Source organism: Pangasianodon hypophthalmus, chromosome 18 (assembly GCF_027358585.1).
Source record: "Pangasianodon hypophthalmus isolate fPanHyp1 chromosome 18, fPanHyp1.pri, whole genome shotgun sequence".
In the NCBI taxonomy this organism is placed as follows: domain Eukaryota; kingdom Metazoa; phylum Chordata; class Actinopteri; order Siluriformes; family Pangasiidae; genus Pangasianodon; species Pangasianodon hypophthalmus.
In genome coordinates, this window is record NC_069727.1 from 14,509,729 (window position 1) to 14,537,343 (window position 27,615).

General features: G+C 38.4%; 1 protein-coding gene across 2 annotated transcripts; it reads left to right on the forward strand.

Annotated features, from left to right (window-relative positions):
* LOC113531699 (protein phosphatase 1H) lies at positions 1-27,615 on the forward strand. Of its 2 annotated transcripts, none has more exons than XM_026922560.3 (10): positions 1-463; positions 6,368-6,527; positions 10,917-11,252; positions 16,706-16,818; positions 17,791-17,875; positions 18,804-18,922; positions 20,338-20,401; positions 22,244-22,351; positions 23,772-23,923; positions 25,090-27,615. In XM_026922560.3, the coding sequence occupies exons 1-10, from the start codon at positions 228-230 to the stop codon at positions 25,235-25,237; spliced, it is 1,521 nt and encodes a 506-aa protein (XP_026778361.2). In that variant the 5' UTR covers positions 1-227; the 3' UTR covers positions 25,238-27,615. The 2 variants fall into 2 exon arrangements, with proteins under 2 accessions (XP_026778361.2, XP_026778362.2); XM_026922561.3 differs by lacking the exon at positions 1-463 and adding an exon at positions 479-627.

Sequence of the window (27,615 nt, forward strand, 5' to 3'; positions counted from 1 at the left end):
GGTCCAGCTCGCCCTCAGTCACATGACAGATGATAATCCAGAGCGGCAGTTCCGCGTTTATTGCGACAGGCACAGCAGATACAGTGACAGCCTGAATGTTTACTTAAAATAGTGTCTATCTTCATGGTTTTGTTTGATCATTTCCGCAGTGATCGCCTCGCGGCGTTGTGTGTGCTCTGGGGTGGATCTCGGGGGAAAAGCGGAGTGGCGCGGGGACGTTCAGCACCATGTTCAACAGGGTCAGGTCGGCTGTGGCCAGTTTGGTGGGTGGCTTTATGCCTGGCCCAGCCAGCAGCGCAGAGCGAGCGAGCGGCGCGGATTTGCCGCTGAAGTTCCCGTACGTTAGGCCGGAGTTTCTGGGACTGTCACCGGACGAGGTGGAGTGCTCGGCTGATCATGTGGCGCGACCCATCCTCATCCTCAAAGAGACGGAGAGGTTACCCTGGGCAACTGGCTACGCAGAGTAAGTCCACACTGAGCAGCTGTAATGAGTCTTCATTAACCTCCATTATGCCTGTTCAGGGTTTAGTTTCACAGGGTTCAGGCTGCAGAAGGTGTGGATGCAGAGGCTCATATGTGCAGTGGGATCACATGAGGAAGAAGCAGCTGCTGCTGCCAGCATCAGAGGTGGATCAGTCATATGCCTATGTCCTTTTTTTTTTTTTTTTTTGCACCACAGTGAATACACAAGTCCCTTGACATGCTGTACCTAGAACACTTGTTGTTCTGTCTGCCTTTTCAGTATACACTGTGTGTTATCTTAAAAGCCAGGCATGGTGAATCAGTACTGGTCTTTATTACACTATAACATGACTTTACTGTCTTGGGCTTACTCAAGTCCCACCCGAACTTCCTGATTGGAAATCCATGCTGCAAATGGATTCAAATTGCAGCCCTGAAACCACTTAAAGGGCACTTAAGTCTTTGCTGAAGGTGTTATGTCATACTGAGATTGTGTGTTGACAGTTTGTTTGGTGTGGCTGTTTATATCATGTTTTCTGACCAGCATCATTTGTATCAGCATGCATAGGTGCAGCTGTGCCCACCCAGTGTGCATGAGTGGCCAAATCCCATCATCTGTTGTTGGAATCACCGCTTCTTATGTGCAAAAACTTTCAAATGATATATTCTCCTGATATGAGTAAGGAATACACATTTGATACACATTATTTGATGTGCATTATCCACATGTTCTAGTAAACCAGTTAAAAAGCATTAAAGAATAAATGGCCAACCCCTGGACTGTGTGTTACTGCACCTTAATGACACACAGTGACTCATATTAGGACTTTTAGGAGAATTTTTAAATTAAATATGGAGAAGAACAGAGGGAGTGAAAGCGAGTTCATTCAGACGTGTGATAGAGATAGGGCTCCATACCATGTTTGGCTGTAATTGTGCAATCTGTGGTAGGTACTGAAAGGCTGTGGGTTAAAAACCCAGAACATCCAGATAGTATATGTAATAGTATATGAAAATATGTAAATGTAAAGCACAGAGGAAGTCTAGTGATAATAAAGTCCTATTTAAGACAAAGGTATCAGAATAAAAACCTCCCATAAGCTGGAAGAATAAATAAGAATAATCAGAGCCACCATTTTCACCAGTAGAAGTCTGTGTTACTCACTGCCAGGGTGTGGGTTGTACAAGCTATGGCACATCATCGGACACTGTAATGCACAGAAAATGCATCAGATCTGCAGAGTGTGCTAGTAGACACTAGGGTTCATTCAACCAGATTAACTGATATTTGTCAGACAATAGTTTGCTATTAAAATTTTCATAATTATTACATAGTTAAGCCAAAAAAATTCCATATTTGAATTATTAAGACCCAGTGGTATACCTTTAGGGCACAGTGGGTACTGTTGCTAGTAACTCAGGTTACATTACTACGTCTGTGGGTTTCCTCACAAAAACATGCCAGTAGGTGGATTGTCTATGGTAATTGCTATAGATGTGAGTGTGTGTGTGTGTGTGTGTGTGTGTGTGTGTGTGTGTGTGTGTGCGCGCATAGCGTAATACAATGGACTGGCATCCCGTCCATGGTGTATTCCAAACTCACACCCGATATTCCCGGGATAGGCTACAGATCCTTTATCCTGACCAGGGTAAGGCGGTTAATGAAGATGCATGCATGCATACATGAATAAATAAATGAATGAGTGAATGAGTGGTAATTGTGCCATAATATTTTAGGAGTTCCTTAGATGTTTACGTATGTCCATGTACATCCAGTGTGCATCACTGTTATAGCTTGATTTTGTATTGCTGCTTTAAGTGGGGGAGTTTTCATGTCTTTGCTTTTCCATAAAGTTACAAACTCCAGACTTCATTTCTTTCTTACTGACTAATAAAGTATCTTGAGTAAATACTATTTTAGCAAAACCTTCTCTTTAAAGTGTTTGTCAAATAAACTTTAAAAAATTTCCTCTCCAGATTGTTGGCCTCTGAACAGAGAATGTAATCCTTACAAAACCAAAAAGCCTTTTGTGTATTTTTGTCTTAAATTCAAAGGGACCTCTGAATCTTCATAAATTTCGCAGTGGTCATTCACGTAAACCAAAACACTCTGTGGTGTGTGTGTGTGTGTGTGTGTGTGCGCCTGCGTGCATGTGCTTGTGCACGTGTACACAGGCCTTGTCTAAGACACGTCACCCCAAAGGTCAGAGTGAGCTCTTTAACAGTGATTACACTGTTGCTCTGCTGCTTTTCCATTTATTGAGCTCGGCCGAGAGACACGAATCAGCTTTGCTGGATAAAAAGCACTTATTTATCCTTCCTCTGTTTTTTTTTTCTTGCTGATAGGGCAGGGGGGAGGAGAGGCTTTCCGGCATTGTTTTAACCAACTGGGAATTAAATCATCTCCAAACTCCATCATAGACACCTACACACTGATTTATGGAAATATAGCACTTCACTCTGTGGGTCTGAGACAAAGGGAAAACATACAATAAAGTCATATCACGTTTTCTTAGAAATAGCCTGAACCTGGAAAGGACAGCACAGTTTGCACTTTACACAAATCACATGTAATTTCATTGTAGTATTCCAACCTCAAATGCTGCAAGTGAACTTTATGTCCGTGTGTAGTAATGACATCTGCTCCTATTAAACAAAAGCCAAACCTTGGATCAGCCCTGTTACAAGCTATGTTGTCTAGCTGAAAATTCTCTGTGCCTGAGGCATCTGAGTTACGTTTTCAGTTTGCCTTCTAAATTCATCTCTTGCAAAACTTGTGTCCATCATTCATACATTAAATTCCCCAAAGCTGTATCAAATATACAGTCATAAGAAAAAGAAAGTACACCTCCTTCAATTCTTCAATTAATCAACTTCTATAAACAAACAGATTACCTCAACAAAAAAACCCACAACAGATTTCAATATGCAGTCATTTTTCTCTAAAAATAAAATAAATAAATACATTAAAAAAAAAATTTAAAAACAAAAAGTTCAGAAACCAGGTGGGGAAAAATAATTAATTAGAAGAAGCACCTTTTGCAACAGTAACTTGAAGTAAATGTTTTCTATAGGAGTTTATCAGTCACTTTTTGGAGAACTTCTTTACAACATTGCTTCAGTTCATTAATGTTTAAAGGCATTCATTTATGCACAGCTCTCTAAAGATCCCGCCACAGCATCTCAGTGGGGTTGAGGTCTGGACTTTGACTTGGACATTTCAACACCTTGATTTTTTTTCTTCTTTAGCCATACAGATATCAATTTGCTGGTGTGCTTGGGATCATTGTCCTGTTGCATGACCCAATGTTGGCCAGCTTAAGCTGTTGGACAGACGGCCTCATATTTGTCTTAAGAATATTCTGGTATAAAGTGGAGTTCATCGTTGTCTCAATGACTGCAAGCTTCCCAGGTCCTGTGGCTGAAAAACAAGCTCAGATCATCACTCCTCCACCATCAGGCTTGACAGTTGGTATGAGGGGTTTGAGGTGATAGGCTGTGTTTAGTTTTCGCTAAACCTGGCGCTGTGCATGATGACCAAACATCTCCACCTTGGTCTCATCAATCCAACGGATATTGTTCCAGAACTTTTGTGGTTTGTTCTGATGCAATTTTACAAACCCGCTAGTCATGCTGCCATATTCTTTTTGGAAAGAAGGGGCTTTTTCCTAGCCACACTTCCATGAAAGTCATACTTGTTCAGTCTTTTTCTTATTGTGCTGTCATGGACATAAACATTTAATCTGCTTACAGAGGCCTGTAGGTCACATGATGTAGCTTTGAGTTTTTCTTTATATCTCTGAGCATTAAACCATCTGACCTTGGACTGAATTTGCTGGGACGCCCACTCTTAGAAAGATTGGCAGCTGGCTTGAAGGCTCTCCAGCGCTCTCTAAACAATCCTTCTTACTGTAGAATGGTGAATTTCCCATTGTTTGGAGATGGCCTTTTAACCCTTCGCAGATTGACAAGCAGCAACAGTTGGTTCTCTGACGTCGTGGCTGATGTCCTTTCTTCTTGGCATGATGTAGACACACACCTGAGCACCAAACTCCCAAAAAAAAGAAAAAAAAAACTTCCGTTGCTTTTTTAGAGGTAGTCACATTTCTTGATGATTAACTAATCTTGTGCATTTCTTTAGTAACACCTGGCTGCTAATTATTCTCTTAATGATTGTGGAAGTAGGAAGGGTGTACTTATTTTTTTTGCACCTGGTTTCTGAATGCTGGTTTACTTTTGGGGGAAAAAATGACTACATATTGAAATCTGTTATGCGATTGTTATTTAGGCCCTGATTAAAAAAAAAAAAAAAAGACATACAATTGAAGGAGGGTGTACTTTCTTTTTCCCATGACTGTAACTGCTGGATTACTGACATGAACAAATCTAAATTAAATCATTATTCCAAACTAAAAGATGATCAAATCTTCTTACAAACTTCCTCATGCATAGATGTATTATTACATTATTCCATTCTATACCACTTTGGGTGCCGCGACCATCAGACAATCATTAAATTAAAAAATAGAGTTTTACCTGGCTTTCTGACATTATCTTGGTAAAAATCTTGGTAATGCTGTAAAATTTATTCAAAGTGGTGAGCAAGCCAGAAAGCAGATGTATGGGGTGATAGTGACTGGAAGGATGGGAGTTCAAATCCTAGCACTGTCAGAGAGCCAGTGTTGGGCCCTTGAACAAACCCCCAACTACTCAGTCATTTGGATGGGATTTTGCCTCAGCAAAAGTAAAGCTCTAGTGCGTAGGATTGTTTTGTTAAAAATTGTTTTTTAGAACATGATATTCTTGAACTGCTGTGAGTCACCTTGGCGGACATGTGATAGTAATTCACAGTCAGAGCTGTTGGGCTCAAATTGGCAGGAGTTTTTAAAAAAAACAGTTCAGATACATCCTACATCATCACACTCAAATGAAGAACAGCCAAAATCTCGCCCCCAGATTTTTGATGCATCTTAACATGGAGCTGTAGGCATCAGAGCCAGGCATCATAACAGAGAGTAGCATTTCTCCTTCAAAAAGGCCTGGTCTTTCAGGGTTCTATACAATGTGAGTGTTTTGCTCACATTTGCTGTTTATTTTTGTAAAAACTCAGGTTGAATTTGAACTTAGGAGCACATGTGCAGGACCAGATTTTGACCCATGCAGCTTGCCATACTGACAGAATATTATTTATTTGATAAACAAAATTCTGTATTGATTATAAAGCTTCTCACAGCTTCTTTATCTCTCCACTTCATAAAGGATATATCAGAATTCTGCACACACACCACAGTTTTTCATTCAGCAGGTGAAAAATCACTTCTGTCTCATATCATACATTAATATCGCTTCTGTAGCAGCCAAGATTGTTTCGCCAAAGTTATTAAATGTTAGAGATGTTGTTCAAAGCCAACTCTATTTGTGTCATGAGCTCAAAAGTTCTCGTCTCATGCTCATCTCATCTGAGAAAATGTAGGGGAGGAGGAGAGGATTAGAAGGCTCTTTGAGAGGGGTTTCATTTATATTCGTGTTTTCATTTATATTTTCACTTTGTGCTGAAGAGTGCAGATAATTCTGGAGGTGATGGTGCATGACGTACTTTCTGATCCATAGCAACACAAGCAAAATTAGGGTTACTGAGGGAAATTAGTTTGCCGAGTTGGTTGTTACCAGTAATGAAATACGCTGCTCTTTAACAGCAGCTTGAAAAGTTACCAATAGTGGTTCTAAGAGTTTCAAGGTTTCATAAATTTTTCTGAGATTTTGATGAAATGGTGGAAAAAAACTATTAATGCATACATGTGAACAATGTCGTGTTTGCACCACTGTCATTTACAAAATGATCTGCATGTGTGTAGGACTGGTCTTGAGTACATTTCTAATGTCTTTTATTGTATGTGTTTGTTAGGGTGATAAATGCTGGGAAAAGTGCTGTAAATGAGGACCAGGCCTGTTGTGAAGTCATGGTGGTGAAGAAGAGGCCCACCGGATCCTCCACACCCTGCAAACCATCCAAGAGGAGATCCTCACTGCCTAATGGAGAGGGTCACAGCCTTGCTGAGAGCTCAGTGAGTGCTGTGCTTTGTCTTTTTTTTTTCCTCTACTCCTCAGAGAGTGTTCTCACAGGATACACTATTTGACTCTGTCCCTTTGATCCTCATTCATCTAGCTTTACACTAACGTTTCATCACTTTTGATCACCTTATTTCCTCTTGTGCTTTATTGTTGTACAACTTTGTTGCTGCAGCTTTGTAGTTTGTAGCGCTTCTAGTTCTAAGGTGATCTTGGGCCGTCTTGCGTGCACAGCATGTTTTAATGTCAGGGGACATTGTAAGTCAGGGGACTGTGAGATATTCTTGAAGTAGTTCATGGTGGATTTTTAGGTTTTGGATCATTGTACTGTTGTAAAAGCCAGTCTCTTTTCAGCTTCAGTTCAGCTGACTGTATCACATTTGCTTCCAGAACTTGCTGATATTTACTGTAATCCATTCTTCCATCTACCTTTACACTTTTTCCCATGCCACTGGCTGCCACCCAAAGGATAATAGTTCCACCCCATACTTAATGGCAAGGTATTCTTCTCATCAAGTGCTGCTCCCTTTTTTCTTAAAACGCACTCTTGTTCATTGTGGCCAAAGAGTTCCATTTTTACTTAATCAGTCCACAGCACGTGTTTCCAAAATGGCTCCACCTTATCTAGATGTTGTTTTACATATTTCAGACATTCATTTTTGTGATGAGGTTTCCTTCTGATGACTCCTCCATGCAGATCATGATTGCGCATGCAGTGCTGCACAGTGTAATGGTGCACAACAACTCCTTTGTCAGCTAAACCTTCCGGCAGGTCTGTTGCTGTCATATGGGGATTTTTCTTGTCATCCAGATCTTGCCTTCATTTCTACAGTTCCCCTTATCTGCCATTTCTTAATGACATTTTGGACAGTGGAAAATTGCAAGCTGGAAGCACTTTGATATCTTTTTATAACCTTCCCCTGCTTTTAGATCCTCAGTCAGCTGCATAGAGAAGCCTATGCCTCAGAGAATTTATTACACTCTGGAATTGTCATCAGCAATGACGGTTCGTAATTACAATTCTTGACCTGCCTAACAAGTCCTGATGAGTCAATTATGGCCTAACCAATTAATTAAGTTCATCCAGTTACAACTGAAAGGGTGTCCAAACCCTTGCACATGACACAATTACTATTTAATTTTTTTTTCTGTTTTTAAGTCCAAGCATATGATGTTCATTACTAAGGACCTAGCCTTTCTGTTTTAAGCTCATGTTGATGTTTGCAGTTGTGTTTTTGGTTTTACTTTTGCATTTTTGGTTCTTTCAATATCTCTTGCCTTTACAAGCCACTGTAGGCCAAGTAGCTTAACAATTCAAAATAAACTTAGAAATTAGAAATTGTAGTCTGGCCTTTTCGTTCATATCAATAACCTCTAGAATTGGGTCATTTAATAATTAGCATGCCTGCATGTTTAGGCATGTAGCGACTCCAGAGACCATTAAACGGTTGATGGCCATTCAAAACCGACCAAATGGTGAATTAAACCAGTGCGAATTCTGTATCAAACTCTAAAATCATGACTACCATTGTGAAATATACTGTAAAAATTTCCAATGGTAACATCTAATTGGCTTGTAAATCATTGATATAATTAATATAATGTATGCAAAATGTCCAACCCTAAATCTACAGAAAAAAAAAACAACCCCATTGCAACAAGTCAGAAGTAGCTGATCTAGCAAAGTAATTCCATATATAGCTTCACATAAATGTTTTTTTTTGGCTTGATGTGAGACTCAATATCAGCTGGTTGTGTTTCGACATTCTGGTTTATCACATGTTCAGGCAAAAACAGAATTAAAAATTACAAAATAATACATGATTCATTTTTACATGATATCCAATCATTTGCATAACCATGTGAATCCCTAATACGTCAGACAAAAATAAAAGAAAGCTCTTTTTACATTGTTTTAATAAACTGCTGATGGATAAGAGCCATCCTCTTTAAAATAATATCTTGGAAAGTGTAAGCACTGTGGATGTTTTCTGAATGCAAATAATCCCTGAGTTTGGAACCAGTTATACCTGAAGCAAGCTCGTTAGACCAGATAGGGTTAATTAGGGTCTGTTAAGGGTTCCTCTTGAATGTAGTGTTTAGAGATATTGTTCTATAAATGAAGGTTCAGTGATTGTCATTGTGTAATCAAATCTGTCTTTAAAATGCTGTTTTTAGTTGGTAAATATGTTCAAGACTAAATGGGCTGTTTTATATTAAGGGTTTTAACTTTAGGTTTCTATGGGTAAAAGCAATTGTGGGGGATTTTTATGAAACTTTCATTTCACCAGAACATTCATTATTACAGGTAGCATAGGCTCAGTAACAGTAAACTCATTCACTTGAAACCTGTTATCCTGTAATTTCTATTAATTATTCAGTAACTACAGTGAAACTAATCTGAAAAGGTGTGTAGACCTGCCAGGTGTTTAAGGGGTTAATTTATTTTTCCATAATGACCCTATTCGATTCTGAAACTGTGGTATTAGAGCTACGCAGTATACCATCTGATAATTGTAATCACAGTATTTACCTACGTAAAGCAGACATCACTGAAACCTGTGAAAATAGGAAGTTTTTTTTTTTTGCTGATTATACTGACCTCATTGAGGTTCCAGTTTTCCGTGTGTGCTTCGAAACTGCTCCACTGACCTGATTCAAAAATACACCAGAAACTCAGATTAATGCAGGTCAATCTTTAACTGTGACTCATCACCCGTTTAATATGTTGCACATACAGTCACAGTGTGCTTTTTTTGTCCATATACGTCATCTGTCTCCAGCATGTTAATGGTAAACTCCTTTTAACTCTTTATTCATCCTTGACTCACATAACCTTCTGCTCAGCTCCTGCTGTTTGTGTTTTCTCAGCTGTGCTAAGTGCCTGGTTATGTGTTTGAAGTGGATGAATAAAGCCATCAAAAGCAGCATCATATATTTACACAATACTAAAATACATCCTTCATATCAAGCTCACTATGTGGTATGGTAGGATGACACTCATTTATTTATAGAAGTACTCATGTGAATTGTTCATTTTCTATCGCTCATTTTCTATTACCTATGTGTGCAGACTAATCCTCTTATGTCTTGAGTCTAGCTTTGAGGATTGGTACAGTTGAGTGCAAAACATTGCACACCCTTAGAACAAAAAAGGAAGACATATAAATGTAGTTTACAGCAGTAAGATATTTAGTTCTTACAGAGATCAAGGTACAAGGTGATAAATTGTGCATGCAAAATGTTTGTGTTGCAGGTGATTTGCAAAGAATTGTATGAATTACATGTGCAAAGTTGTGGCAAATCAGTATGTAAGCAAGGTTTTTTGTATGTGTTATATGTTCTTCATAGCCATGGCAATCTCCAAGACTCAGAAGAGTCAAACTGAAGCTAAATCTTGTTCATTTATGTGTAACTGTGCATCCAGTATAATGCCATGGCTGCGATATGTGTAGAAATAATTCAAAATACTATATGAATGCAAAATAAGAGTGAATGTTTTGTTCATAAGGTACTTGTAAATGAAAACATTTTTTAAAGTTCTGTTTAAATTTTGTTGGAATCGGAGACGCAAACATGTGGTAAGTATCGAATATGAAACTAACTTTGGTGCACTTATATCATGTGATCATTTTAGGAAACATTTTGGTCATTTGGATTCTTAGTAAAAGCTAGTGCATGTTATAATTTGTCTCTCAACTGATGCAGATATAATACCTGATTTTTGGTCATACTAATTTGCTCATGCAATCGCTGTACCTGAAGGGACATTCAGTAAAATAATACATTTGCATAGACACCACCTTGTATTTTGTACTTTTAGGTAGACATGCCCCAAGTTGCATACTTATTAAAGGGAACACCAAAACAACACATGCTGCTTTGCTCATTTGAAAAATGCAATCTTCTGTATACCCTGTTAGCAGCCTTTTTTTTGTTCAGCCTTTTTTTTGTTCAGATTAAAAAATTTGAAAAATATATTTTATGAATGTTATGAAGTTTGCATGTATTTATTTCTCATGCAAACATTAAGTAAACCAGGTCATCAGTGTAAATTAGGCATCACAAATGTTCCTTCATTAATACACTTAACAAATATTACCAAATAGGTTTATGTCAAAAAATTTAAATGGTATCTTTGAAAGGTTGCGTCTCCCTTCATGAATGTAATATTCTCTAATAACTTAATAATGACCATTCTTTATAACTACCTTTATAACTTCGATTTAATCAGTTACAACACACATGATTTTTATAATAAGTGATTTAAAAGTATGTCTAATGGAGGTACTATAGTATATCATATTGTTTATATGCCTTGCTGTACAGTGTATGCTGTTTGGTGAGCTGTCTGTTTTCTTTGCTGTGTGTATGTGCGTTATCAGATGGAGGATGAGGAGCTGGTCTTCCACTACTGGGCTCTGTTTGATGGGCATGCTGGCTCAGGTGCAGCTGTAATGGCCTCCAGACTGCTCCATCAACATATTGTGGAGCAGCTCCAGGAGATTGTGGATCTCCTGCGCAACCTGGCATCACTGCCACCCACTGTAATGGGAGATGACCTGGATCATACCAGCACTCCCTGCATGCCCCGAGCCCTAACACGAGCATCCTCTCTGCGCAACTCACCCTGCACCACTACGCCACGCTTTTTCACTGAGAAGAAGATCCAGCACGAGAGCCTGGTGATCGGTGCCCTCGAGAATGCCTTCAAATACATGGTGAGGATGGGGCTAGTGCACTGCACCAGCTGAAAAGTTATTGAATGTAGCTTTTTAAACCTTCACATCATTAGCTAAAAGAAAATTAAATAATTTTGCAGTTATTAAAAGGGAGCTCAGTATTATCTCAGTGTCAGGTGTTTTAGTATAATCAGAGCTCTGATACTGGTATTATATCTAAAAAGGCTCCATATCTAAAAATCTAAAAATCTAAATATAAATATTTCCCCCATTTCTACATGTGTGGTGATTACAACCTGGAACTGAAATGGAGTATGTCATGAAGCTACACAAAATAGCCCATAAAAAAGTGTGTGGGAGGGGGAATCAGTAAAATTTGCAAAAATATTTACAAATAACAAATGCTTTGCTTGCTTAAGTATTCAGCTCCATTGTTGTGAAACCGGGAATAACTGAGTAGCTCTTATGGAATTTTTCAGTTCACAGGTTTAATTGCTGGATTAGAACCTTTACCGGCCCACAGGCTGTATGATTGACACCCCTGCTCTTTGTAATACCTTTAATGTAATCGAGATGACACACTATCTTTTAGTAGTAAACTGTGTACATAAATAACAGATACATTTTAGAGAAAAAAACCTATTACCAGATATTTACAATGATGACTGGTTAAGTATTGATAGGATATCAATACTTAACAATATCAATATCAATAGGATAATATATATATACATATATACACTATATTACCAAAAGTATTTGGTCACCCATCCAAATGATCAGAATCAGGTGTCCTAATCACTTGGCCTGGCCACAGGTGTATAAAATCAAGCACTTAGGCATGCAGACTGTTTTTACAAACATTTGTGAAAGAATGGGCCGCTCTCAGGAGCTCAGTGAATTCCAGCGTGGAACTGTCATAGGATGCCACCTGTGCAACAAATCCAGTCGTGAAATTTCCTCGCTCCTAAATATTCCACAGTCAACTGTCAGCTTTATCATAACAAAATGGAAGAGTTTGGGAACAACAGCAACTCAGCCACAAAGTGGTAGGCTACGTAAACTGACGGAGAGGGGTCAGCGGATGCTGAAGCGCATAGTGCAAAGAGGTCGTCGACTTTCTTCACAGTCAATTGCTACAGAGCTCCAAACTTCATGTGACCTTCAGATTAGCCCAAGTACAGTACGCAGAGAGCTTCATGGAATGGGTTTCCATGGCCGAGCAGCTGCATCCAAGCCACACATCACCAAGTGCAATGCAAAGCGTCGGATGCAGTGGTGTAAAGCACGCCGCCACTGGACTCTAGAGCAGTGGAGACGCGTTCTCTGGAGTGATGAATCACGCTTTTCCATCTGGCAATCTGATGGACGAGTCTGGGTTTGGAGGTTGCCAGGAGAACGGTACATTTCGGACTGCATTGTGCCGAGTGTGAAATTTGGTGGAGGAGGAATTATGGTGTGGGGTTGTTTTTCAGGAGTTGGGCTTGGCCCCTTAGTTCCAGTGAAAGGAACTTTGAATGCTTCAGGATACCAAAACATTTTGGACAATTCCATGCTCCCAACCTTGTGGGAACAGTTTGGAGCGGGCCCCTTCCTCTTCCAACATGACTGTGCACCAGTGCACAAAGCAAGGTCCATAAAGACATGGATGACAGAGTCTGGTGTGGATGAACTTGACTGGCCTGCACAGAGTCCTGACCTGAACCTGATAGAACACCTTTGTGATGAATTAGAGCGGAGACTGAGAGCCAGGCCTTCTCATCCAACATCAGTGTGTGACCTCACCAATGCGCTTTTGGAAGAATGGTCAAAAATTCCTATAAACACACTCCTCAACCTTGTGGACAGCCTTCCCAGAAGAGTTGAAGCTGTAATAGCTGCAAAAGGTGGACCGACATCATATTGAACCCTATGGGTTAGGAATGGGATGGCACTTAAGTTCATATGTGAGTCAAGGCAGGTGACCGAATACTTTTGGTAATATAGTGTATATATATATATATATATATATATATATATATATATATATATATATATATATATATATATATACACTACTGTGCAAAAGTCTTAGGCACATGCAAAGAAATGCTGTAGAGCAAAGATGCCTTCAAAAATAAAGAAACTAAATGTTTCTACATTTAAAAAAAATACTATAAAGAGCAGTAAACAGTAATAAATGAAACAAAGTCAATATTTGTGTGATGATCCTTCGCTTTAAAAAAATAGTATTCTCAGGTGCAGTGTGTGCAGTTTTATAAGGAAATGAGCTGGAAGTGTTACTGAGCATCTTGCAGAAGCAGCCACAGTTCTTCTGGAGACTTTGACTGTCGACTCGCTTCTTATTTTTGCAGCGAAACCCAGCAGCCTTCATTATGTTTTTTTGTCTGAAAAGTGTCTCTTATGGAATCTGCTGCTTTCTTTACTGACATACAAACATTTTTCTGCAACATTTAATTTTGTGCTGGAAAACTAAAATCTAAAATGTTTTTGTACTGAATCAATAATGCAGAAGTCATAAAATAAAAATCTATAACAAAGTTTGTACTAAAAAAAAAAAATAGGGTGCCTAAGACTTCTGCACAGTACTGCATATATCCTATAAGTATTGATAGGATATATATATTAGCCACTTTTTAAATGATTTAATTGTAAAGTTTAGTCTTTTCAGACTTTCCCACTGTCAATACAGTGACATGGTGCAGTTTAAAACCAAATGCAAGTGCTTTTAAAATGCCATTGACTGTGCAGTCACTCTTCCATTCACATTCTCTCTGGCCTAATTATCCCTAATGATCCTGGCCCAGTGACGTTGTTCTGTGTCATACAAGGTTACTCACAAGGTAAATTTCCACAGTTTGTGGTTCCACTTACATGCCTCCTTTAGTATTTACTTACAGTCATAAAGTAATTATCTGAATTTTCAGGCTTGACTAGTTGCAGTTTGGAGTTCATGCATTACTGAAATGTGGTGTTTTGCCACTAGATGGTAGCACTTGTCAATGATCTGATGTACAGGCAATTTGCCATGTGACTGGACGATTCCATGATTGAAGTGCCATTCATTGTTGAAAAATCTTACAATTATTTTTGCAAAGATTTTGAATCTAAAAAAATGCAGTTATCCTTTAAAAACTTGTTAACCCATCTTAGGCAACAACCTCATTTTTACAACGTTTCTTAGCTGACTGCATTTGGCTTCTAGTGAGTCACAGGATTGAGTTTTTTTAGCGTAGAACTAACAAATACAGAAAATGCAGTTCACTAGGATCTGCAGTGATGGCATGATGATGCAAAGGACATTCTGTTAATTTACTTAAAATGTACTTTTTATAATTGTTTTAATGTGCTTTATTTTGGTTAATTATCACTCAATATACCAATATCACTGAAATTAAAAGAGTGAGAGAACTTTCTTCTTCCCATGATCCTCAGGAAATGTACATTGTCTAACTTTCTCTAATTATTTAATGTAAGGGTGTATGTGTTCAGGTGGTAGGGTTGAGGGAATGTTGTGGGACTAAAATAAAATGTACACTTTTCGAAATTTATACTATAGATGAGTTACTGAAAATGATGTTTCAAGCATGAGATGGTAAATAGATTCACACATTAATGCAAAAATAAGATTGTGGAAGTATTTTAATGATTATATTTTAAGTTAAAATGTAGTTGTAGTGCTGTAGAGGTGTTAATGTGTTTACATACATATTTGCAAATGTAATATCAGTGGGGCACAAATGGCACCCGAATCATGGAACCACCTCTATATCTTTAACAAGCCTTAATTCAGACAGGGCTCCACACATGATAACGGATTTTTGAAGTAGCTTCTGTTTTAATAACAGGCTACCATGGAAACACACACACACATAGATACACGGTATTAATACACTCATCAGATGGTTCATTTGGAATCTCAAGGGGGAGCTGGACAGAGCTTCACTGCACTTCCTCCCCCCCCGCCCCGAGACCTTCTGCTCAGTCCACCGCCTCCTCCTCGTGCCCGCTCCATCTTCGATCTGCCTCCTACACACGTCTATATACTCTGACTCAGCTCTCTGATCCACCCCTGTGCTGGCCTGGTCTCCCCCAGTGACTTTCTCCCTTGAGATGAACAAAAATAAGTGTGGTATCTCACTAGGACTGGGTGCATTTCAGTAAAGTATGTCACCAGTATGTCATTCATTTATGAATGATGTATGTTTTATGAAAAAGAGATTTAGACAAACTATAAAACCTCCCTAGAACCAGCGATTAATATATACACACAGACCGTGCACTTTATAAGGAACACCTGTACAACTGCACATTCATTCATGTGGGAGGAGCACAATGCATAAAATCATGCAGATACAGGTCAAGAGCTTCAGGTAACATTCATATCAAACATCAGAATGGAGAAAAAGTGTGATCTCTGTGACTTTAACCGTGGCAACCGTGGATGTTGGTACCAGATGGGCTCGTCTGAGTATTTCAGAACCTACTGATCTCCTGTGATTTTCACATTCAACAGTATCTAGAGTTTACACAGAATGGTGCAAAACATTCAGTGAGCAAGAGTTCTGTAGGTGGAAACGCCTTGTTGATAAGAGCCATGGTGAGCTCAGCCATGGTGAGCAGAAAAGCATCCCAGCATGCACAAAACATTGAACCTTGAGGTGGATGGGCTACAACAGCAAAAGACCACACTGGGTTCCACTCCTGTCAGCCAAGAACTGGAATCTGAGGCTATCATGGGTACAGACTCATCGAAACTGGACAGTTGAGGATTTAAAAAAAAAAAATCAGTCTTTTTACAATCAACTGTCCAGTTTTGGTGTCCAGCTGGGTTTTCTCATGCAGAAGATATGCACATAATTTATTATACACATCACCTTGATGTCTGTAATGATAGGAAACACCTACATGCCTTCTATCAATACCAGAGCTATACCATGGATCAGTCATTTTTCCATCAGTAAGTACTGAAGTGCTCGAGCCTGCAGTAGGCTTTGGAAGGTGATAAGCTTTAAATACTTGAGCAGCGTGGATACAGATACTTCTCTCTATTCTCAGTTGGTAGCAAGAACTGTTTTATAAAAAGAAAGACCAATAGTATGTGTGCTGAATGTTCAAATACTAGTTTAAGCTTTTTAGGACTTTTTTTCATCTTGGCAGATTTACAGAAGGTTTTCCCCAAGCAGAAAGAGGTAAAAACTGGTGCACTGTCCAGCTGGAAGTTTTCAAACTGAAACAATTGCGTCAAACTGTCATACTAATGCTGTTTGATAATGGCCAATGCTTAATTTTAAAAATCACAGTTATTCATCGCAACTGCTCAGACATTCTAGGAACTAAACAGATGTATTGAACCTTTTTCACTCAAAGTGTAAATTAGTATAAATTATAATCCTACATTCATTCAATTGTATAAACCTTTTAATCCAATATGAACAGCTAATAATTATGCAAATAAGATCATTGTAATCATAATTATCTGTGTGTGTCAGGATGCCCAGATCGAGAGGGAGAAAGCTGTGTATAATATCATGGGTGGATGCACTGCACTTGTGGTGATGTTCATTCTGGGCAAGCTGTACGTGGCCAATGCAGGGGACAGCAGGTGAGTCACACAGACTGCAGCTCATTATCCCACACAGTACATACACAGAACTCTCTTCTTTTCTCATTAGTGCTCAATAAGGCTTGTAGTGCTGGTGACACTGGTGATCTACTCTCTGTTCTGTTCTAACAGCATGTGTAGTTATCAAATCATTAGAGCTACAGAGTCAAACTGGTGCACTGGTCTTAATATTTATGATGCAGCTATACTGATTCAAATGGCATTTACCGGGGAAAATTGGGAGACAATTGTGGTTTAATCACTACGGGTGACTCTTTTTATTACTAATAAATTGTTATTTAGAATGTTGACATAGAAATGTAGGTGTAGCCTCTGTGCATATTACTACCAATAATGAAGGCATGGACTCTGTACCTGTCAATCCCAATAAAGAAGGCATGGCCTCTGTGCTTGTCAGTCCCTGTATACGAAGCATGGCCTCCAACAAAGGAGGTGTGGCTTTATGCTTGTTAGTCCAGATAAAGAAGGTGTGGCCTTTGTGTGTGTCAGCCTCTATGAAGAAAGCATAGCCTCTGTACCTGTCACGCCCAAAACGTTAGTGTGGCCTTTGTCCCTGTAAATCCCAGTTAAAAAGGCGTGGACTCAGAGCCTGTCAGTCACAGCAGGTTGTTAGTGTTGTAAAAATAATTCAGTCCTACTGATTTTTCTTTGGAAGCCCCTGGAGAGAGAGAGCTCCGCCAAACAATCCCAATGTTGTCATCAAACAGTGTGTGTCTGCCTATTAATACACACTCTAAACAGCTTATTCTCCCAACATCCTTAATTTGTGCTGTCACACACTGAGAAACATGGTTTGGTCTAGCGGTTTCCGTTTTCATGCAAGCAGTAGGCTGTATTTAGCGGTTCTAGCTGAGCTGCTGTTAGAATCTAAGGGCTTACTTAACCTACTTTTCAGTGTTGATCAGTTTAGGATGAACTTGCGTTGGTCTTCCTCTGTGTGTGTGTTTTCAGAGCTATCATAATCAGGAATGGTGAGATCATCCCCATGTCTGCAGAGTTCACTCCTGAGTCAGAGAGACAGAGACTGCAGTTCCTGGTTAGTATAAGATCAATGGAAAACATCTGCTGAATAATGAAAAGCATTTTGGTAATAAAGTCATAATCAGTTGAAAGGAATACATTCATTTTGTAGGAGCAATTATCTTCTGTCAGAGTGTTTAATGTTTAAATGATGATTAATAAAACATGATGGGGTGGTATGAATGTGGCCAGAAGCAAAGTGGAGTTACATATACTTCTCCAAACTGGATTATTTTCCTATAACAGCATGACCCAAAGTGTTTTATTTATCTTATACCACAGCAATCTGACAACAATTACAATTTTTTTGTTTATTAATAGATGACATGATCATTTTTAACCTTTTATAGTTACATTTAATGTTGTTGAACGTCCACGAGACAAGTTAGTTCCAGTTTTCACTTACTCGATAGCGGCTATAAACAGTCGCCTCCTCAACAGTCTTTTTTTTTTTCTCTCTTGAAGTTAATAAGACAAAAAATCCAGCCAGTCATGTTAATGAGAAACAGGGAAAGTCCTGTCTTGAAGATTCTCTCGTAGCAGAAAACTTACTGACTGTTGCAAAGCACTGATACTCCAGACTCCTTCCATAAACGTTAAATAAACGTCTCCTTACAGAAAACTTTACAATATCAATGATTATACTTTATCTTTGTTACCTAAAACATACTTTTAGCTTATTATTAGGCTTAGATTATGTAGATCATTCACCGTACAAGTCCCATGAATGAGTTGTTACTACAGAAACGATTAGACATATTAGAATGGGCACATTAATATAAAATATATAGGAAATTATTCAACACCAATTGGAAAATTACTGCTGGCCAATCTGAATCGAGCATTCAACAGTGCTGTGGTATAATCATTATTAATACTTGATGTAGAGTTTATTATATTAAGAAAATATTGGATTATCAGACATCTGTGTCATTTGTATGCAGGGTTACATGCAGCCGCATCTGTTGGGGGGAGAGTTCACACACCTGGAGTTCCCTAGGAGGGTCCAGAGGAAGGAAGTGGGCAAAAAGATGCTGTACCGTGACTTCACCATGACTGGCTGGTGAGAATACTGGACCTCTTACTGCGTGTCTGTCCGTGTATGTGTGGTATGAAGTGTTAATAAGGAAAGTGCAAAGAGAGGAATAGATGATGGCAGGGGTCATAAACATGCCAGATCTTTAAGTCACTCAGAATAGTAAATTCCTTGATGTGGTGGCTTCACAAAAATGCTGTTAGACAACAGAAAAGGCACCCGAGCATCTATACTTACATGCACATTAAGAAATTTAAAATCTGTGAATATGCAAATTGGAAATGTCCCCAACCCTTTCTTTTTTGCACACTGGTTGATAACGTAATTGTCACATGTTCAATTTTAACTCCCGAACTCAGCTCTTTCTGTTTTTTAAAAGAATGCTGCAGAACCACACTTTTCACACGTTGTCCACTAATGAATTCTAATGAGCTCTAATGAATTCCCACAAAAGGATTTAATAATAATTTTTTTAAAAATTATAAAGTTTGAACTATAAAGCCCTGTTCATGTTCATATGAATCTTAAACACTATCACCTTCCAGATTATGGTGTGCTGTCCCATACACAGTGTGCTGCTTTTGTTTACTACTATCGTCATACATGTTTGTGTTGTGTTTTTTTGTGAGAGGCAGAAGTCAGACAGACAATTCTCTCTACTCATACAAACTTTAGACCAGTTCTTTACTCGTTTGCTTTGCCCGTGCAGGATGATCTTCGTGTCCAACTCCCTTGTGCGTGTCTGTAATTAGAACAGCCTTAGTTGCTTTGTTAGGAAAAAAAATGTTGATGGTTACAAGACAACTTTAAAACCCAGTAATTTAAGAGCTGAAATAGTTTGAGCTCCATCTGTTCTTTAAGATCATTGTATCCTTGTAAATTGCATTGTTATTAAAGAAAGATGTTCATTATTCTTTAGGTTACACAAGGCCATGAAATGCATCTATCAGATTGAAAAAATTCATTGCAAATTTTAATTAATTAAAAGATTTATTGACACCCTTAAAATTGACACCCTTAAAAATAATGGGCAGCAATTTGAAAAAAATGTTCACATGACAACAGCAACTAGTGATTCATAGCCTGGCGGTTCATATTCAATAGTTTTAGTGGCACTTATATTCTTACATAGATGAATAAGAATATATAGGTAGTTAAATATATCTCCGGCCTTGTTTTACATTACAGGAAGAGTCTTAGTGCTCTTATTCTCTCTATATTAAATGTAGGGGTGTTGATTAAAAAATAAATAAATAAAAAAAATATGTGTGTGTGTGTGTGTATGTGCGCATGTGAGAGAGACACAGAAGATGCACACTAAACTCTGAAATCAGTTGTACTTTGTGTAAATAAAGAACAAATTATAAACTTCACTGTGTCTAATCAATCTGGTATAAAAGAGCAAACTTTTAACAAGCCCTCCAACTTTGTCTTATTTTCAGGGCGTATAAAACCATCGAGGATGAGGACCTCAGATTTCCTTTAATATATGGAGAAGGAAAGAAGGTAAGAAGAAGGCGAGGAGGGGTCCATAGAAAAAAAGAATGAAAAACGATAGAATGATATAACCGGAGAAAGAGTCAAATGATGTATTTGGTTCAACCCTGCTCTCTAGAACATATTTCAGTACATAACAGGAACGTGTGAGAAAAAGAGAGATAAAGAGAAAGCAGTTAAGGTGAAGAGTGGGCGCTGATGAGTGGAGGCATAGTGCTATGTCTGAGAGAACAAGGGCAAGGGTAAGAGTGTGAGAGGAGAGAGCTTAAGTGTGCTAGTAGGACCGATGAACAGAGAGCTTTCTGTGTCTCCCTGAGGCTCTGTCTGCTCTCTGCTCCAGTGTGAATGCTGTCAGTGGAAAGCTGCTCTCTCTGCAGACTGTCATTAGATACCACTGTCGCTCAAATCACCGAGCTGCTGCTCCAAAACCCGGAGGAGCTGTCTGACTGCATGCCACGAACGCAATACACCTTGTTACACACACACATACGGACACAGTGTGTTTGTCTGGCTTCTTCCATAGTGGGTTGCACTGGAATAGATAGTAACTATATGTCTGACATGCTGGTGACATGTGGCTTTAGAGAAAGTCAGAAATAAAAAAACAGTATAATCATTTGGAATCAAGACTGGTACACTGGAAATGTAATTAAAGTAAGTTTACCATAAATGTTTCTGACCTAAGGGCTTAATTTAACCTAATCTAATAAACATGCCCAGACATTAAGTCTCCAGTTTGTCAGTATTGGCATCATCATTATATTACCATTATGCAATTATAGTACCAGAGCATAGTGCACTTACTGTTTATGTTAACCATAGGTAGGAAAGCTGTCTCCTTGTTCCTCTCCTTCCAATTTAACCTCTAGATTCCAATGATTCCTGGACCTGGACTTAAGTCTTACTTAATTTATGACATTCATGACTGGCAGCTTGACTTAGACTTGCTTATCTGTTGCTTGAGGTTTGACTTGGACTTATCTCATTAGCTTGGATTTTGACCTTTCCTGTGTATATAGAAGGCAGTTGCCTAAACAGACAGCATTTTTTGGCAGCATTCACACACTCAGAAATAAAGACTGTGCCGACTGGAAGGCAGCAGAAACCAGCTATACTGTAGTTCAAGGTTTTTTTTGTTTTGTTTTTTTTGGTCACACATATCATAATGCCATAATTCTGGTCACCCTAGACAGGTAAAAATGAGCTCTCATTCAGTGAACAGAATTATAAGGTAAAATATGATGCTTAAATATGTCTTCAAATTTGGCTAAAATAAGGAACCTTAAGAAGTTAGGTGTCTTTATGCTAGCATCCAAGCAAGACACAGACATTACCTCAGGAGTGTAAATGCTGCCCAGAACGTAACTGTCTCCTGAATAGTATGAAAGTATATATATATATATATATATATATATATATTCTAAATATTACTCAATTTGGTTTGCTCAGACATGTAAATGGTCCCTTAACATTAAATAATATATGCTAACAGAAATTGCGTAAGACAAATTCAGCCAGACGACATCTGATAAATTATATATGGTGGCAGTGTCCCCCTTACACAAGACTGCATTCAAGACTTGACTTGGACTTAACTTAGCTTAGGTACTTGGACAGATTTGGATATGAGGATGAGAGGATTTGAGGGTAAGTGAGTTGATGGAGGTTCACACAATATGCAACTTGACCAAATATTGAGATTATATTGATAGATATTGGCTTAATGAATATGAAAACAGCAATATGTCTTAAGTTTCCCCTAGTTTAATTGTGATCTAGGACAAAATTTAATGGTTGGGAGATGGGATTTTAACTCTGTGTGGGCTCTCATGGGGTGTGTTTCCTCCACAGGCTCGAGTGATGGCAACAATCGGTGTGACTCGTGGGCTCGGTGATCATGACCTCAAAGTGCATGACTCCAATATCTACATTAAACCATTTCTGTCCTGCTGTCCTGAGGTAAACCACCTGACACAGCTGTACTTTAAGTATATCAAATTTTGTCAACTGAGATTCATCTGAAACCTTTCTTAGACTAGAGCCCTAGATCTTCCACATTTTGTATTGTGTCACCTGGAACTGGGATTTGGGATTATGGATCATGGACTTGGGATTATATGTCATAAATGAGCAATTTTGACAGGAAGAATGGGCAAAAATATTATGATCCAGATGTGCAATACCAAGTGACATATCCAAGAAGACTTAACTGTAACCAACAAATGTCTGCATTTTTGTTTAATGTGAAAAATGTCAATGGTAGTGAATACATATGCAAGGTACTATATTTCAAGTCATTATGTTATCTTGTTATGATGCTGAGAATTGCATTGGAAAGCAGTATTTTCTGGATTCTGTGAATGTTAATAAATGAGCACCACTGCCACTCCAGCTCAGCTGGATCTTTATCACTTATCACTTTACATCTTCCATCATTTTGAGGGAAGCTGTATCCTTTGAATGTTATTGAAGTTGAGGAGTCAACAGAAAGAGAGCTGGTATCATGCTACTTTTCTCTTGCAGACCTGATTCTCAGTCGCAATGGAGGGTTTTTTTTTTCTTTCTTCTTTTTTTTTTTCTTTGAAGTGGTGTCTCAGAGTCAGTCCGTATGGACAGCTGTTCACATTTTAAATTTTAACGTGTGAGAAAAGATTGTTCATTGATGTAGCTTCACTGCAATAAAGCTGCCTTTGTCATGTATAGTGTAGCAGCCATTTCACTAAATGCTTTAATTTTTAGACCAGCTGTTCCAGCTGTGTCAGGCTTGATGTTATAGTTGCGTTTGAGAAAGTGCAGTCATCTTGTGCAAATCTTGCTCTGATTGTAGTGTGTCCTAAAACTGCTCTGGACGTCTCATTCACAGGACGTCTCATTTCTTCACATCCATAATTAAAAGCTCTGTTTTGTGTCTTTCCCTGCCTGTTCGGATCTTCTGCACTGCTTTCAAAACCTCCCTTTCTCTCATTCACCACAGGCTCTCTGATCTTTCTTTCCGCTTCTTCCAGGCAAACTCCTTTGATTTTTAATTCATTACACTTGGAGTTCAGTTAGAGTTCATTTGGCAAGCTGCTATCTGTGTCTTAGCAATCCTTGCCCTGATTTTGCAGTTTCGTCATGCTTTTTTCTTCTTGCCAGCCTTTTTATGGAAACAGCTTATAGTTCTTGGCTCCTGTCTGCTAATGAGGTGCTTTAAGCTTCAGACTTGTGCTTTTACACTTTGAAAACCATACTTCTGTTGAAAAGGCTACATAGGGAGCTGTTGGTGCATACTGCACATGCTCACTTTGGCTTCTGCCCTACAGCTTTCTCTATACAGTTGAAGAAGTGTTATATAATGCACTGCAGTAATGTAGAATAACTATACTGCTTGTTTGTGCAGGTGAGAGTATATAACCTGACACAGTATGAGCATGGCACTGATGACGTGCTGGTGATGGCCACCGATGGCCTGTGGGACGTTCTCTCTAACGAGGAAGTGGCCGAGTACGTCACTTCTTTCCTCGCCAACTGTGACCCAGATGACCTGCACAGGTACAATACATTGGAAGAATGAGCTAATAAGATTATCACAAGATTATTATAAGTGATAAGTCGCATAGGAGTGTAAGTCGCACCACCCTGATTTCTGCTTTAAAACATATATAGATCATCTTGTTGCACAGCTTGTTGCATATTAATGTAACAGGCATTTTTATTCGACATCATTGTAATTTACTGATATAATAACTACAGCATAACCTAGTGGAGGCTGTCTGTGTATAGACATTTCATCTACATACTGTAGCTGCCATGCTGAGAGACATGTAACATTTAATTTGGCTACATTTTGATCATTTCTTATTTCTGAATTGTTAAAATAGCGTACATTAAAAGGTAAAATTTAACAAACCCTGTTGGAGAAGGTAGCTAGCTTATGTAAGGTAGGGCTGAATGCAACTCTGGCACTAATGCAAATGACTGAACTGAAATGGTTCTTTTTACAACCTTCATTTTTAATGGACTGTATGTTGAATTCATTAGGTTTCCATTATCGGAATAATCTTTCAAATCTACGAGAAGCAGCTATTTAAAGAGCTGCCAGGACATTTAAAATTATATATAAAACAATTATATTAAATCTGCATATATTTTTGGCAGGCCAAAAATGTCCTTGGCAGGAATTTGCATCTTTAATTTTGCACTGGAGCTGTGAGACTAATGTTGCTAACAAGAAGGTGAAGCTTAAAGTATCATTTCACTCTGTAATTCGTTCATTCATGTTCAGTAAGTGCTTTATCCTGGTTAGAGTTGGGGTGGATCTGGAGCCTAACCTGGGAACACGAGGCAGGAGGTGGGAGTACACCCCGGAGTCCATTGCAGGGCAGCATGTACACACATTCACACCTAGGGGCAATTTAGCATAACCAATCAACCTACTGTCATGTTTTTTGGAAAAACCTGTAGGAAACCCGCATGGATTAAGGGAGAATATGTGAAACTCCACACAGAGTAACCTGAGTTCAGGCTCAAACCAAAACAAACTTAGAGCTACATTAGCATCTGAGTCAAACTTTGGATGGCAAACATGTCTTGGTTGGTCTACTGCACTGGGAGTAAAGAAAAAATTATTTAAATTACATGTTTGGCCAAATTGTTCTTTTAGGTATTGAATGAATTCTGAAAAATATCTGAAAATTGTAGTTGTACTGTGTTCGCAGGTACACCATGGCAGCACAGGATGTGGTGATGCGTGCTCGGGGCGTGCTCAGGGACCGTGGATGGCGCATAACAGACGACCGCCTTGGCTCCGGAGATGACATTTCCGTTTACATCATCCCACTTATGTATGGTAACCGACAGCCATAGAGCAGGGGCTTCTCTACTGAACCCTCCTCTCTCACGCTCTCTCACACGCACACACACACACTTTAACAACTTTTCACACCCTGTGATACGCAGTGTACAGTCTCTTTGTACTGAAAAAAAAAACATTTATACAGTTCCCATGACCCATAACTTAGCAGAAATCCTGGTCATGTGACTCCAGACTAATCCACAGCTACAGCGTGGTAATGAGTTGTCTTTTATGTCTATGATTTCTTTTTTTTTTTTTTTTTTTTTTGGCTAGATGAAGGCAGGTTTTATTAATGTATGTCTTGTTATTCAGTAGGAAATATGGATGTGTAAGAAAGTGAGAACACTTCCAATTTAGTAATTCTTTCCTAATTATTTCTTAATGTTTGTTGTTTTCATTCATATCCCAGAGTGCTCACTACACTTGCTAAATGTACTAATTAAGCAACATAGTAGGTATATTTTAATGATTGTATGTTGTAAAAAAAATACATCATCGGAGCAGGTTGAAGTCAACCATATTCATTTTCAGCTTCAGAGCCATCTCTCTCACACACATGCACTAACGTTATGATATTCTGAGACTTGATTTGACATCATGGCACTTTTAAACCTGGATCTTTTGATCATTGGGAAGGTCAGTTTATCTTTGGGAGATTTATTATTTAATTGTTCAACCATGACCAATATGCATAATATCTCAGGATGACATTTGTGCATACACTCTGTATATATACTGTCTATATATATATATTCAATACCATCCATGAACAATGCATTCTGTTCATATTGTAGTTTTCGAGACACTTTTTTGTCACTACAGTTTGAGTTATGGTATAGTCGTAGGCGACAATTTACACATTTGTATAGTACACTCACTTGCCACTTTTTAAGGTAAACCTACCTTGTATCTACACTCAGTGGCCAGTTTATCAGGTTGACCTACCATCACTAAGTGTAGGTGTATAATTACTGACTGTAGCCCATCTGTTGCTATGGACAATTTGCCAGCTCGTGTCTACTCCACCCATTAGGGACCACCACAGGACCACTGCAATATGACACTCACAAAATGAACTGTATAATAAATGCATCTGATAAAATAGCCAGTAAGTGTAGCTACACAATATGTGTATTATATCTAAATAAACTACTAACTTAGTGTATGTCTACAATTTGATATGTATTACTCGTGTTTGCTGTGTCACACCACTTGAGGGTGTTCCATTGGGATAGTATAAATAAGCAGAGCACACATTGACACACATTTCCAGCCAATCAGATTTGAGACGGATCTTACACTTAATGCTAACCAGCTATGTGAGAGTTGTTTTAGCTAGTTTAGCTAAAACAACTACTGTACATGTGAGAGGACCTAAACACCTAAACCCATGCCTGCAATACATTCCACTTCCAATAATGCCCTTACATGGAAATTTCTTCTGCAGTATTGTAAATACTTTTACATGAAGAATATGCTTTTATATATCTCGGTGACTTCACAGTTGCAATTTCAGTTTATTAGAAAACTATATTAAAGTTAGGCTTTTCATGTAAAGTGCTATGAGTGTTACATTTGCTCTGCGTGGGCTGAACTGCATGTTTTGTATGTATGGATAAAAATACAAGTATGTTAATCATTTAGAAAATTATGCCACACCATGCCAACCCTGCAAATAGACAAAAAACTGTTAAACTCAGGGGTTTTATGGGGTTAATTGTATGGAATATATGAATGCAAAAACACAAGTGTTACTACTGCTTTGAATTAGAAGCATTAAAATGTTACAGCACAATCTTTTGTGGAGAAATATTTCAGCATGTGCGGAAAAGGCAGATGTCTCCAAAACAGTGTGTAAAATGTGTGAAACGTGGGTATTTATATGACACAAAGTTCCCAAGGATTGGTTCGCGTGAAGTGCCAAATTGAACATTAATAATGTAAGTTTATAAGTGAGTTTAAGAGCCCCTTATGTGCGAAGTAATATACCTTTTTTTTTTTTTTGTATGGAAAAACTTCTCAAATGAAGTCTGTCCATGTATGTATTAACTGCTTCCAGACTTCTTGCTTCCTGATTTTGCTACATTTGTTATGTCTTGTTTTTTCCTTTCCCTCAAAGCTGTAAATTACAGTTTTGCAGACTATGTGGGGTGGGTATTTATTTCTATGTACTGTATCGGATCAGTCTAGTTATAATGAGCGTGATCTTGGATAATTGTTACACTTGATTCTCCCATGTGAATGTGAAATGTACATTTCATAATGTTGATAAGGTGAAAGGATATTTTTAATGTTAATATGTATTTTATGTGAAATTTTCACCTCCTTGTTTATTTTATTTTATTTTGTTTGTTTGTTTCCAGAATTAAAAATGAAAGGATTATGAAGA

What these genes read in the sequence shown, in the direction of transcription:
- LOC113531699 (XM_026922560.3), top strand. Translation starts at nt 228, where the DNA reads ATGTTCAACAGGGTCAGGTCGGCTGTGGCCAGTTTGGTGGGTGGCTTT. An exon ending in ACAGCCTTGCTGAGAGCTCA is followed by an intron (nt 6,528 to 10,916) that starts GTGAGTGCTGTG and finishes GTGCGTTATCAG; the next exon opens with ATGGAGGATGAGGAGCTGGT. An exon ending in GACAGAGACTGCAGTTCCTG is followed by an intron (nt 17,876 to 18,803) that starts GTTAGTATAAGA and finishes ATTTGTATGCAG; the next exon opens with GGTTACATGCAGCCGCATCT.